Consider the following 15,207-nt stretch of genomic DNA (forward strand, 5'->3'; position numbering starts at 1 on the left):
AACTAGCAACCTTTCCTAATCTGAAACTGTTTGCACTATTAAATTCCCATTTCACTATTTCAGTTGAATCTTTTTTTGCCATCTTTTCTCTCAAATGTCGTTTGTTCACTTCCCTTTAAAGGACCATATCACAGAGAGCTAGCCGAAGCAACTTGTCTGTGAGCAGCCAGATAGTGAAAGGAGTTTCTGCAGCACCTCAAAGTCATCAGGCCATCTGAACCAGGAACTCTTAAACCATCACCATGATTGCCTCATCACTCCTTTAAATGTACAGAAGGTGGCAGTGGCATTATAGCTAGGTTAATGTAATTTTTGCAGTATCACAATGGCGCTGTAACACCGCCTGAAAATCTGCGGCAAAGAGACAAAGAGGAGCAGCAGGTTAGATAAAGGGTCAGGCAGATTAGAGCAGGAACAGTTGAGGAAAGGGATCTTTGAGGCTTTAGTTTTGTTACATCAGCAGGAAATAAACATGCTGGAATCAGAACAAGAGAAAGAGATTAGTGCTGAATTTGGGGGAGAAATGAACAAAGAAACCAGTCCAGAGATTTGAGTCTAATTGTCCCTTAGGCAAGCTTTACCAGAGCGTACAGGCGAGTCTCAATCGCAGGCCCCTGGGAGAACAATATGAGACCCCCTCTAAACAGATTAAGAAGAGGCAGGGGGACATTCCTTCCCTTAACTACAAACAGGATGTGAGAATGAGAAGAATTGGAAGCTGGGTTGCCTATTCTATCTGCAACATATCTTGTCGTGCCCCTGCAGCAGCTCCAGTAACGAGACAATCACGTTCACTTTTGGCATTTGTGTCACTCACCCTGGCATCGCTGTTGGCAGGTCTTGGCCCGTGGCTGAACGCCTGTGCTGGGTCTTTGTGGTAGACCTTCAGGCAGGAGTGATCCGTGATGTTCCTGTAGGGGCAAGAGGTGTCCCATGGTAAATAGGCAGTCCAGATATCACTATCAGACAGCGGCCGATCCTGCCTCAGCCTGGATGTCAGTCTCTGACTCAACCCTGCCAAGGGTACATACCCTGAGAGAGGCTCTGAAAACCCTTTGTTATATGACATTTCCTCTAAATCTCTAAATTCTATAAAAACATCTACTACTACTGCGTTGAAACGTGGCTAGACAACATAAACGGAGAGCAGATTCGCTCTTTCTTCTGCTGGGCTCACGCTCACTATGGCATTGCACCCTGGACACAACCTTAAGGAATCATGAGACACCTTTTTTTTTTTTTACAGCCCTGATAAAGAATTAGTCACAAAGTACATATTGCACTTGAGCAGGAAGTCTTGAGAGAAAAAGGGCAAAGTTGCTTGTGTCTGCAAGAGGAAGGTTTTTTTCGGGAAAACAACTACAACCAAGTCTGTACAACATCTCGGCACATAAAATATGCTGTATTATTGACAAGACATGCTGGTGAATACAAAAACAAAACACGAAAAAGCAGGGAGATATACGTGTATTTGTGCACTTTTATACACACAAAATGTACACGATACTTGGGAAACTACATGCTAAAAAGCATAAAAGACCTCCAAAAGTTTAAAGAAACACAAGCTCACATTGTTAAAACTTTGTAGAGTCAAACTTTCACCAGAGGAGAGAGGACAACAGGCAGGAAAGTCAACCGAGTCTCAAGAGTGCTCCTCAGTTTGTTTAAGTATATCGGATACATTTTTCCAAAGGGCTCCATCTCCAAATCCCTTTCTGTCTGAAGTTTTGAACATGCTAGAAAAAGGAAGCATGAAGCTTTCCTGGCCAGTGACATTTCCTGTGCTTGGGGAGTTTAGGCAGGAAGTTTTCAGGGAGTGGAAAAGGAAAGGACGTCATGGAGCATTATGAACCTTGGATGTCCTCTTAAACTTAAGATTGACAAAACACAATACATGCTGTCAAATTTATTATTCAGCATCCCTGTTTATCACCCACAAACATATATTTACCTGACATCAGTGAGCTCATAATACATATTTCTCATGTCATCTTTGACGTAGACGGCGACGCTTGGTGACTCCAACATCTTCATAGTCAGCTGCTGCGAGAAGGCACTAACAAACAAAGCTCTGATAGTGTCAATGCTGGTGATCTCATTAGGCATGCGGATCTGTTTGGTCTCGTCCCCGTACTGCAGGTACAGCACACCTGCACACATAAAAACAGGAAAGCAGCATGATTAGTCAGAAGTAAACTCTTTTTAAAGAATGACAATGTTTCCTATGACAAAGACGGGCATGGGATTTCTGCAACTTGTGAAACTTGTGTTGTACAAACCAGGTTGTACTCAGATTGTACTCCATAAATGTTTTCTTTCTTAGATCTGTTCAGCATTTTTGATAATTTGGGTTAAATGTTAAACCGTAAAACAGAGGTGGTCATACAAAAAGGCAGGCTTATTGCAGTTTGTGTAAGTCTCAAACAACATTGAACACATGAGCTCAACAAAAATCCCCTTTTTCTGTTCCATTCCTCACCTGTGAAAACACAGTCGACACTCACAATACAATGTATGGTCATGGCTACTCAGTGCCTTAGTTTCTAAATATATGCACGGTAAACTGTCATTTAAAGTCCCTGTTTTGTTGTTGCTGTTTTTACTTTTGAATTGGGCTTCACAATCAAAGCTTACCTTCAATTGTTTCCCCAAACTGATAAAAAAACCTTTCTGTTGTGTATGGTATCCTGATAGATTTTCAGTAGCATACCAAGACACGTGGTATTGTGCTAAACCTGTCACTGATTCAGCTCCTGTTTGTGTTACGCATGTTTGAGAAAAACCTGCTGTATATAAATGACTTGATTTTTAGAAAGTGAGTTGGAATTGGAATGGGGGGGGGGGGGGGGGGGGGGGGGGGGGGGGGGGGGGGGGGGGGGGGCCTAAAGCAGGGCTGTGTTCAGGGTGGAACAGAACAAGTTGTGCATCAAAAAGACCAAACCCTAAACCTCTGAACCCTGGGTGTGGCTTCTGTACTGTGCTTTACAAAAACAGATGTCTCCTCCACAAAAGTTATGGACACACCCACGTTGCGCTAGTATAAACAATGACAGGGAAAAGAAGAAAAAATACAACACATTTCTATTTCTATTTTCTGATGCATTGCATTTCTGACAGCATGATACTAATTGGAACATGCCAAAATATAACAATAAAAACCGTTAATAAAGAGAACTTAGTGTCATATTTAATACAAATTATCCAGAATGTCACATTTCATGAACTACTAAGACAAAAGACTTGCTGTGATACACATAAATCTATTATTTCAATGCCACTTTCACACACTTGTGCAGTCAAAAATAGCTGGTTTAAAAAAAAATCGGTGTAACTCCATAAAAGGACAGAGTCAGTAAAAGCTACCAGATGTTGGTGAAATATTATACAAGATCCTACATGCTCCACGGGACAGGGTGAGACAGAGACAGGGCAAATCCAGGAAATCAAATTGCTGAGTCTATCATTGCCCTTTCTGGTCTGTCTGGGTTTCTGGGTAGTAATAACTTAACAAAGTACCCATTTGCAGAATAACTTCATCCTTCCCCCGAGAGCTGTTATGTTAACAGTCGGCCAGTTTTAATCCAGATGTTGGCAATTAAAGCGAATGAGTTTGATGACAAAGCGCTATTGATTGAGCATGAATTCTAAAGATTTTAATTCTTTAACATCGGAACTTGGTTTGCACAAAGAGTCGTGTTACATTCCTGAGCGCCTGGTTTCACTCAGCATTGGATAAAAATGGCTAGTCGGTTTCCTGACCAAATGGGCACAGCAGTGCAGACTGTCTGAGCTGTACACTTTTTTCCACCTTTCTCCAGTGGGACACAAAAGTTTAAAACTAAGCGCAATACTGAAAAAACATTCTGTGTCCCTTAATATCATCACAAAGTTTGGAATCCTATAGTCGAACCATAGAATAAATGACTTGAAATACAATACACTTGATGCCACACTCAAGATGAAGTCTGATACTCACATTAGGGGTTTTAAGGATTTCCCGTTTTCTGTTAAGTCTTATGATGCTCTGGAAAAGACCACGCAACAACTCCTACAGTACAAGCTGAAGACACTAAGCACAAAGTGTCTGCTGGGACCCTGCAAAGTGTGTGTGCTTGTGTGCTTGTGTGTGTATGTGAGAGGCTGTGGGAGGGACACTGTAGTTAAGTGGTGCCTCTTTTTCTCTCCTCCTTCTTTATCACACCATAACCCCCCACTGTCATAACGCTTTGTCCTGATGTTTTTGAGAGGGAAAAAGGGAGAGCTGTGGCGTGTATGTGTGTGGGTGTGTGTGTGTGTGTGTGTGTGTGTGTGTGTGTGTGTGGGGTAAAGAATATCAGTTATAAGTGTTTTTGTACACTTTTTGCATTTCTGCTCCGGTGTGCCACTCAGACGCTTTGCTATTGTCCAGCAGCAGATGCCTCTCTGAGTTGTGGGCTACCTTTAAGGACTGTCCTCTAGAAACTTTGTTTTGGAACTTCTTCTTACATTCTATTCACCACTTTCTCACCCTAATGGAGCAACCTAATTCTCCACAACTCACAGCGTTTCCACATATGGATGCAAATGAAGCGCCATGCATGTTGATAAGACGACCCATTTTAAAATCCTGTCAATAACACGATGGCATATTGTGGATGGATTCCCTAATCTTTCACTACAGAGGCAATGCATTCTAATTAAATCGGAGCTCTGAGCTGAGGTTGGAAGGAAGGAGGGAGGAGAGGAGAAGATAAATGGAGTGAGAGGAAAAGACTTAGACAAGGTGTGAACAGTGAGATCATGGTGTTAGGAGTTATTTTAGAGAGTTTTAAAGTTGGGTCAAGATTATGCTAAAAGTGTTCTGAAATGTAGGTTATCCAAGAGGATTAATGTCAATTCACTTTCACCTCAGTCTATTCACAAAATAAATTTTGGATTTGAGATAGAGCCTTTATTCTCAATACGTTGTTAATAGACCACATATAAAAAAATCTCTGTATCAGTTTGGGGATATAGAGAGAGAAACAGAAGTACAAGACAGTTGATTGGCACATTATGTGGCCAACTAAAAGCAGCAAAGCCATATCCAAGTAAGACCTTTTCTCAACTGACTTGACCTGTCATCAACCACACAGCCTCATACACAGCGTACCAAGCGATCGGTCCTTTGTCTGGTTGGTTGACCGCACCACGGGCAGGCTAGCACGAATCCGGCTACCGCGGGTAAAGGCTGTAGGTACGTCGGCATCAGACATGGCGTCCAACGACTCCAGGGAGGCCAAGGATAGGTGGTCAACCTGGTCGCCGATGCTGTGCTGGGGGCCGTGCTTTGGGCTTCTGCTCTGAAGGGTGAGGCAAATAGAAATGTGATACAGTAAAGGGTTAGACCATGGACACATTGTGCACAAAATGATACAGTACATGCGTTCATTTTCTAATTCTTGAAAAGACACAACAAAGCTTTTTAATTTTCCAAAGAGTGTCAAACTGACTCTTTAAGCTATGATGCATTTGGTGAAGTTAGAAAACAACACTGTATCAGCTGCTCTGACAATGTCAAGGTTTGTGAGTCACACGCATTCCTTCTTTGGCGAGCTGGAATCTTTGATGTGGAGCTTGACCCAGGCACAACAACTAAATAAACCAAACGACTGCAGTCATGCAAAAGTGCAGAGAAGGGTTAATTCTGTATGTCACTGATACATGCTCACACATCTAACACTGCTCTGTACTGTCTCACAAGCACATCACAACTAGCAAGTAATCATTATCAAGAATAAAGAAGCTTCTAATCATACAAACAGGAATCTGTACTCATACATTTCATTAAGCACCGGCATGAGTAAGGGTCTGATTTAATAATGATACTAACTAACTATAACTAACTATGTATGAAAGACCATTTTCCATAGTTGAAAACTTGCATGACAACACGCTGAAAGAGATCAAACATGACTAAAGATGAAGATTTTTTTTTTTTTTACCAGCAATAAAGGATCAAGAATTCTGTCATCAAGATTAAAAGATCAGTTGGCTACTCTGTAATCTGATCTGCATGACGTGGCATCCTCAAGCCACAGCTACAATAAGACGATGTGTGACAACAATGCAGAGCCCATTGAGCCATTGTGCGGTGCTGTAAGGTGATCTGTACCGAGGTGGGACTAAAACCGAGGGGTCAATGAACACTGGGCTCTTTATATAATGCTCTTCTTCTTTGCAGACGTGTGGGGCTGTAGAGCTAATGCAGCTGGAGACACAAGGACAGGTCCACCAGGATATCGTGAACCCACCTGTGTGCACACGCTGCTGTTCTCTCACACTCATACACGTATGGACAAATAAAGAATTTAAGATTTTCACATCAAGTGAAGTTGACGTTTGTGGCCAGGACTGGTTTATCCAGGCAGCCATGTGTGCTTGTCAGGCACAGACAGGTCAGAAGAACGTTGGTCACACAGCAGATGTTAGAGAGGATGCAAACAGCCTGACACACACACACACACACACACACACACACACACACACACACACACACAAACACACACACGCACGATGCAGATAAGATAAAAGGCTGACTAACTCTGTGGGGCAATTGGATTTTCATCAGGTACCTCTGAATGTCAAGTTCAGAGTGAAGGGAGGAGAGCATGCCCTGTAAAGACTGATGTGAGAAAAAAAGGAGAGAAGGAGAAAATAAAAGGCAAATGGCTAAGACATGCCAGTGGGAGGGTGAGATGGAAAAAAAGAAATGGGCATCACACAAAACAGAGGAACCATGGAAACAAATCCATGTCAACAGCAGACCAAAGAAAGGTAGAAAGAGGTTCTTCAACACAATCTAACAGCAGAGAGTATGAGCTGCTTAGCTTGTTTGAGCTTAATAAGTAGTGACATAAAACTTGTGACATAGAAACTGCACCACTTGATTGTTTCTATTAATTACATAAATTGCTATCATCAATATTTTACAATATACCTAGAGCATTTCCAACCACCGCTGTCTTCATCTCCATGTTATATAAGTTATAGTGTGCAAGCCTTTACTGTATGTGATGCACCTTCACAGGGACCTGACACACAACTTTGAAAATGACCTTTTAAAACAGATTGGTGGCATGGAGTTGGCATGTCACCTGAAACCAGACATGTTGGGAAATTTTATCTGAGCACTGAATGATTTATGAGCGTCTTCAATAATGGTGGGTGCAAACAGCCCTCACACACTGATGTGCTATCTTCTCATACAGTACTGTGTCACCATTAGGAATGTTGACTCATATTGGATTCCTCCATCACCTATAGGTAATTTTGTCCGAGTGGTCTGGCAATGCAATCCGATACTTTATGAAATATCTAAGCAGAGGAAGAAAAAGCTACATTCAATTCAAACTATATATTGATGATGAGTTTATTGCGTGAAAAATACTTGGTGATGTAGAAGTACTTCAGACATCAGATAGGGTTGGGTTAAACAGCTGAAAACAATATAACACAAACTTTTGAAAAACAAAGTCTTTAATAACTAATTTTGTTATTGTTGTTAATTAGAACGGGCTGGGAGTATTACTTTGGGGAAGACAGTTTTGTAAAACAATTGCATGAAATAATCATCAAACGTTTATATAGACACAATGAGGCAGCTGGAGAACAAGAGCACGTGAGAAAATGATAGTTGAAGTGGAAGCAGTCACATATAAAAGTGCAGAAAATTGCAAATGAGACCTTCTTTCTCCCTGTGGAAAGAGGTAATTAAGTTAAACCACTCCACACCAGTCCACATCTGACAAATGAGGTGTTCCCTTCAAAGGTCAACAGTTTAGTTTAGATGAACTCCACTATCTCACTCCCTGCCTCTTTCTCATGCAGGCAGGCAGAATCATCACTCTGACAACGGCTACGTCTGATATTGCCTTCTGAAATGCCTCCCATCAAATGCCACGTTCTGTCGCGGCTAACCCCTTCCCGCTTTAGGGTCCAGATGTGAAAACCGCAGGCCAACCACCGATTAGCGCCGTAAAACCTGCTTCAACCCGCTCGTACCTACAGTACATTCCAAACTAGTGATTTCCCCCACTTCAGTCAAAACCGTACAGCCCATGATTCTGCATTTTCAGCAGCGGCTTCCTCTGTACGCCACATTTACTCTGACAGCTATGATAAATGTGAAACTGAGACACAGGCATTAGCTTATACACAGGAAAAGTTATAGAGTCGTAAAAAGAGCCCCTTGAGAGGGACGTGTCTAGAAAATAGATCCTAGAAGTGTCAAAGAAATCAGGAGATGATGGGTTGTCTGCAAAGTGTAGCCAATGTCAGCAGGTTGTTGCATACCTGTGTCAAATACTCATTATGAGTCAAGTATGTTGGAGGAGGTCTTGAAATCTAATCTAAATGCTCATGTTCTGTAGCTTTGATACAAACTGGTGTGTTGCAGCAAACATTTGCCATCAGTTGCAAGCTCACAAAAGTCACTATATTATGCATCTTAGCCTGCCTAATTGTCTAGAACACTGCTGGCAGCAGCTTTATATTAAATGGATGTCAAGTGTAATGTAATGTGGACAAGGGGTGATTACGCAAACCTTTAAGCTTGTAAAAAAAAAGAGAAAAAAAGAAAGTAAGTAGTTGAAATGTATGCTGGCTGTCTATGTGTGTGTGTGTGTGTGTGTGTGTTTGAAAGATACAAAGAGAGACTGACTGCATGCATGAGTGAGTCAGGCCATTGTTCCAGAAAATCTGACCCCAACCCAGGACATCCTGAAAACATTTATGCAACAGTGGTCTGACAAACTGCATGCTGTCATTATGAAGAAAGCTCAGGTCTGTTTTTGTGTGTCTGCATTCCCAAAATGAATGTGATATACGCATTGCATGTGTCAGTGCTATAACATGTGTTATACATTACATTGTATTCTCTCACGATGCAAACATTTCTTAGTGTATCTGCACCTCCTGAGCTTTGCATGTACAGCATGGGTGCTTTTCATTGCTATCCGTCACCTGTCTTGAATATTATAGAGCTATTTCAAACTGAAGGGACAATGCATGATTTCACTAAGCAGAACAGATTATGTTATATCATGCATCCCTTGTCTTAAATCTTGACAGACAGGCTGACATGCAGAGCCGAGATGGGGCGATTAAAGTAAATCACGATTGTTAAGAATAATGGCAGCTACCACCAGGAGCCTGCTGTGTCACTCATGTAGATTTAAGCTGCTAGAACATCATGCACCACACCTGCTGCCAGCCCACACAAAGTCTACTGATTGGATTGGTGCCTACTTTCTTATATAATAAACATAGTTGGGGTTATAATAGCTTTCTTATAACTTAGCTAGGCTTTCATCTTAAACAATTCTCCAGATCTCCAGATCTCTTTAAATGTGTTGATCTTTTTTACTTTTTGGTTGCATATTTTTGGAGATCTGTGATAAAAGATACACTGCAAGTTTTAGGGCCAAGAAGTCAAAGACCAGAACCAGAGAAGCAAGTTTCATTCACTCGTTCTATAAAGTCTTTCCAGACGTGAGAGAATGTAAACATGAGAGAGGAAGCTTGTGTGGTTTTAAACACAAACTCCAGTGTTGTGGGCACAGCCTTCCACTTAACATGCTAATTTTGCGGAAATAGAACTAACTGTAATTACCTGGCCGGATCTGTATGGTAAACGCATAAACAGAAGGTGATAGTTCCGGAGACTGTAACACTTTAACACCACTTGTGTCATTCTGATACGTTATTCCACTAAGAGTCCATCACTGCTTTCCTCCTTTTTAGCATTGTTTAAAAAGTTGAAGTGTGTCACAGTTTTTCCTCAGAAATAGGCACAATTGCTGTTCAACTTTAAATAAATAATAAAGCCCGTGTTAACGAACCAGTCAGCGCTCAGTCCGTATGCTGTCTGTGGTCAGACCATCATCCTTTGTCTCCCCTAGCCTTAATGACATTATACCAAAATCCCGTAGTCATCCATTCCCATTCATTGCTAACACATCCCTCTCTCCCTCCCTCCTCTGATGCATTCCTCCTCTAATCCCTCCGTCCAAATCCCCAGATGACCTTCCAGAGATGGGCTTGCTGGAAAATTGGTATGTTAAAAGGAGATGACTCTATGGCATCCACAGTCAAAGTTGAAAAAGTGAAGGTGAAGGCAAAAGTTGTGGCAGTTCAAGACCCACTAGCTACACATTTATTAACAAAAGACAATGACAGAATTGACAAAACAATAACCACAGCTGTTATCCCAATAATAAACTATTACAATGACCAATCATTTTAGATCTGTCATTCAGACAGAAAATGATGTGCACAATCCCAACAGGCACAGTACTGTGCCTTTTGATTCAGTGCACAGAGGAGGCAAGATGACTATCTCTTCCGCCACTGACATTTCCAACAACTCAGCTACACCGTCTAATTGATTTCATCCACTCACATATACATGATTTAGTCACGGTTATCACCAGCAGGCATCGCCCACTTGAATGAAGGGGGCTACAGTAATCAACTTTGTGTGGCCATCAGACACAGTATTAGCAATGGGAGGTTGTGGAGTAGGAAACACCATCTTGAGTTGCCACACTCTTTAAACGCAGTGACATTTTTACAGCATATACAAGTCAAGACCACGTTCTAAATTATCTTAAAAAGCAGAAATGTAGTATTTACCATAATCCCACCTGCGGCGATCTCCTTCCAGCAGTATGAGACTGCAAACAGGGTCACTTCCTCTACTGTTATTTCAGCCCTTGTAGTGCTTGCTCTGTACAACTGCCCTGTCCTGTTCCCTTTCCTTTCTGCTCGAGCTCACGGCGGAAGCCCCCCCATTCTATGCACACACCGCCCCACATCCTTAACTGTGCAAAAGCACAATTCAAACACACACAATCCACACCTGGCGGACAGCAGGGGAAAGTCACTGTTTTAATGTCTGGTTATGCAGTTGTGTGCCGTTGTATGAGCAGAGATTGAATTAGAGAATGAGGGCCGTCTGCACGAATCACAATGTTTTTTCTACTCTAGCAGCCAATGAGTGGAAAATCTGATCACTGAAACAGTTTTACAACTCCAAAAGTATCCATTCAAGGAAAATAAATGATATCTTAACATGGCAGCTCTAACACTAATCCCCATGTCCAATCTCAGCTTCCATCTCACTGCCCTGAGACTGCAGCTGAAGACAGTCCCAAGGAGATAAGACCCTGCTCTACCCTCAGGGATCCTGAGAGCCTATGCACGATGTACCAGGCCCTTGTCCTATAGAGCACACACACACGCACGCACGCACGCACGCACGCGTGCGCACACACACACACACACACACACACACACACACACACACACACCAAATGCATGGTGGACACACACTCACAAATTCATAGTTTGGTTTCTGAGCAAATTGTTTGACAATTTTCGTGTTTTTATCAACAAATGTTATACACATTTTGAAGAATTGCATTAGAAAATGTTGATGGAAATGTCAAAATTCTAAAGAACTTCCTTAAATTAGCAAAAACGTGTTTAAGCTCGCTTGAGGAGTTTTTTTTACAATTTTTGAAAAAGAGTTAATACAAGCAATGGAAGATGGAAACAGCTTTGCCAAATAACCCCTCAGTCACATAAGCTACACGAGACAAGGAAAAAGCGGCAGAGTGCCATTCATTTTCAATGGGAGTGGCCGTTTGCCAACGACAAGCGACGAGAAATACATTTTTAAATCCAGAAACATTGTTCTTGTGACTTGACAACACCTCTGAAGTGACTAGTGAGATGGTAGAGAGAACAGCTGTCTCCTAAGGTAGCACGAGAGAACTTCTATTTACCTTTGCTATTCAACTAGGAATAGGCTAACCACGGCCAGGAGCGCCCATCAAGCGAGTGTGTGTCACTGTCTGTAGGGTAAGTTGTGAACGAACATGTAACTCACATGACAATAGTCCCCGTATCCCTTGGATAGGGGAGAATCAGAATGTGGGTCCCATCCAGTGAGTGATACACATGTGAAACAAGGTGCGTCCTTGAGTTGCGGTGCCCTATAGCCTGTGCCTCAGCGACATCGGGTAAATTGACAAATTCATTCAATAGCTTGAATTGTATGGCCCTGCACACCGCGTATAAACAGCAGCAAATGGTTGTCTCGCTCACACCAAATGTCTCTACCACAACCCTGTACTGGCCAATCCAGAAGGCCAACTTTTACAATGCTCCCTCTCTTCATTTAACCAAAGAAATTAGCTTCTAAACTCTTTGATTTAGCCAGCCAGTTTGCAATGTACAATCATTAGTAGCGTCAACTTGTCATGAAACTACACTTTCCGTAGTCTAGTTTATTCGCTCTGAACCAGTTAATGTAAACGCTTGTAATTCACTTTTCTTTTTTGCATCATTTTAAAAGTCTGCTTAAAGTTTGCTTGACAATTGGATGAAAACATGACTAGTGAATGTTGGGATCATTACAGGTAGAGAAATTTGTGTTGCTAAGTGTTCACTTCGCTGTGTTGTGGTTTGAGTCACAAATTCAAGTCAAGGTGTTGCATAAGATAAAAAAAAGTCCAGACTTAGACCAAGACTGGCTGATCATTTACTGGTCTAGCATGCAATGATTTGCCCACACTTACAAGCGTGCACACCTTAAAGTCTCCCCCTTTTCACTCACTGTCTCTCTTGCCAACCCAATGCATACAAACTATTTGCTGACGGGGCTGCAGGAGCGTGATCAGTTAAGACTTGTTCTTTAATATCACTTCATAAAGACCAAAACACTAACAACGTCCCAGAATAAAGTAATTAATGTTTGATTTTCTCTCATACCCGCGCACGTGCGCGCGCGCACACACACACACATACACACACACAGAGAATCCCTCTATAGGGAAACACAAAGAGCTGCTCATATGCTCATATTTCCAATGGCCCATTTATATGACACGTCCTCACATGAACCTGGACCTTCTCCAGAGAGCGTCTCTCTTGGGGTTAAAAGAAAGGACCTTCCAGGTCTAATTTGAGCCTCTCTGGGTGTATATCTGAGAATGTGTGAATGTGTGTGTGGCTCCGAGCCTGTGGTTACCAACACAAAGAGGGCTTTCTTCTCTCCAGAGAAACCGGAGTCCTGCATCCTCTACTGCATGTTGCACACACATAAACGCACAAATAATCTAATGCAATCAAAAAGGCTTAATTCAACTACCGCCAAAGCTAAAGTATATTTTTGCACCTTTTTTTTGCTGCTAATTTATTGGAAGTTTTGACTGGTTTTAAATCAGAGTAATTTGTCAAGTGTCGGGTCCCTTTTTTTATCCAATGAAACCAGTCCTGATAATGGCTTTGCTATTCATGCCTAATTAATAAGTCACAGAAGACTACGTATGCTCCTACAGTGAGCCTAAGATTTATTATATCCATTCTCCTAGAGGATAGTTTCTCTGTGCGTCTGTGTGCATGTTTGTGTAGAAGAAGAGTCAGATAATCAGTAGTAAACTGAAGTTTTTATTTAGCTTGACAGAACTGCATCCAAGGTTTTTGCATTTCCTGAAAAAATGATCTGTAACCCATCACTGTAATGTAAACACTGTCGGCTAGTTTATTTTAAACTTCTATTTTCTGTGCTTATCTGTAATGCTCATTTGTATTACTGTGTATTGTTTTTCTTCCTGTCACTGACTCGTGATTACGTGCATTTGACCGGTTTTTGACCTCTGAGACACACAATAAGAAAACCCTGCTCAGACACACACACACACACACACACACACACACACACACAGTCCTGAACTCTCAGCTCTAGATGACTCAGTCAACCATTTGTGAGAGGTCACACAACTCCAACTCTCACTCCAGCACTCACTGATGCTTAAGGTGCTGAGTCACCACCAAGTTTTCTCGCTGTTAGCTCCCATGTTAACACCACCCGCAAAGTAACAACATGAAACAAACCCAACGTAGCAAGGGCTAAGCTCAGTAGCTTGGGATACAGTACATAACATGAATACTTGAGCCAATGTTGAGGTAGAGTATGGTGTCAACCCTGAGGAGTCAATCGACTCCAGCACATACTCCACTTCTGTCAAATGATCTAATTTATTACAGATTCCATTAGCTGCTGATGTCTGAAATATATACTTTCCCACTGTATATTTACTTATTTTCCATGTGTTCCTTGCCATCTATGTCATCATGTTTAGTAAAAGAAAACCATGCCTTCTCATTCTGTCTGTTAAAAATTTATTTTAAACATTTAGTAAAGCAAGTCCAACTTTGAGCCAAGTTGCTGCCGTGCTTTTCTCTATCCCACACTCCACTCCTTTATCTCCACTGAAAAGGGCCAACTGTGTGTCGGATTTGCCTTTTGAAGTTAGGCTCATACCTTTGGCCCAAGGTGGAGTCCAGATGTCGGGCTGCATGCAAAGACTTGCAAAGCAAGATGATAAAGATAGAGAAAACAAGGGATCCCCCCTCCCCTCCCCACCCCCACCCATCTTGCTTGCTCCCCATTTGGTTTTGGGGCTCATGAAGCTTTGAATCTCTTTGCCAGTCAATCAACCTGAGTGGTGTCTACATATTTTGTCTATTAACTTAACCTTAGCTATTAATCAGTCAATCAGTTACTCAATCTAGTCTAATGACTGGCATCATCTATTTGACAATGGTAAGATGCCTATAGCCTCGTGCCTCCAACACATATCCAACAAACCTAAAAGACCAACAGGTAAATACTATACATCTGGGAAAGATGTGACATTTGAGAGTGGATAGTGTGCAGGCTATTCAGTAACTGACAATGCAACTAAACCCATGTTATCAGATGGCAGCATGTACATACTATACATCATTTATGGCCAAAACATTGCTAGATTAAAACATCAGATGTGTTTTTTCCACCACTGCACTTTGCCGATGTAGTGCAACATAGCTCTGCATTAGCAACAACAGCCAGTAGAAATAACCGTTATGACAGGGTCACTTTAGTCATTATTTTAAACAAAAATCACAAGGATGTACAAATTTGATGCAATGCTTACCAAGAAAATCTGGAGATACTGTGCTTGTTGCCTTCAAACAGTTTTAACCAGCAACAACACTGACAAAAGAAAAGGCTGTAAATACATTGATGCCGTTTTGAGTCCTGTAGATAGGACACAGTGGGTATTATCATGTAATAATTTTGTCCTTTGTTAAAAAAATGTCCTTGGTTGCCTTTTCTGTATTGTTACAGTTTAGTTG

General features: G+C 41.7%; 1 protein-coding gene across 25 annotated transcripts in view; it reads right to left on the reverse strand.

The window, feature by feature from the left end:
- si:ch211-285f17.1 (sickle tail protein homolog) overlaps positions 1 to 15,207 on the reverse strand; it is a 105,468-nt gene that overhangs the window by 22,778 nt on the left and 67,483 nt on the right. For 20 of the 25 annotated variants that reach the window (XM_034862469.1, XM_034862473.1, XM_034862467.1 and 17 more), the window contains exons 3-6: positions 6,563 to 6,643; positions 5,132 to 5,321; positions 1,952 to 2,150; positions 818 to 911 (exon numbers count right to left, since the gene is read on the reverse strand). In XM_034862469.1, coding sequence (XP_034718360.1) covers positions 818 to 911; positions 1,952 to 2,150; positions 5,132 to 5,321; positions 6,563 to 6,643 — 564 coding nt within the window. Of the gene's footprint in view, positions 1 to 817; positions 912 to 1,951; positions 2,151 to 3,976; positions 4,104 to 5,131; positions 5,322 to 6,562; positions 6,644 to 10,653; positions 10,789 to 15,207 lie in introns of those variants that run through there. The other 5 variants (XM_034862464.1, XM_034862487.1, XM_034862477.1 and 2 more) reach the window with 3 other exon arrangements.

This window comes from Etheostoma cragini, chromosome 22 (genome assembly GCF_013103735.1).
Source record: "Etheostoma cragini isolate CJK2018 chromosome 22, CSU_Ecrag_1.0, whole genome shotgun sequence".
Lineage (NCBI taxonomy): Eukaryota > Metazoa > Chordata > Actinopteri > Perciformes > Percidae > Etheostoma > Etheostoma cragini.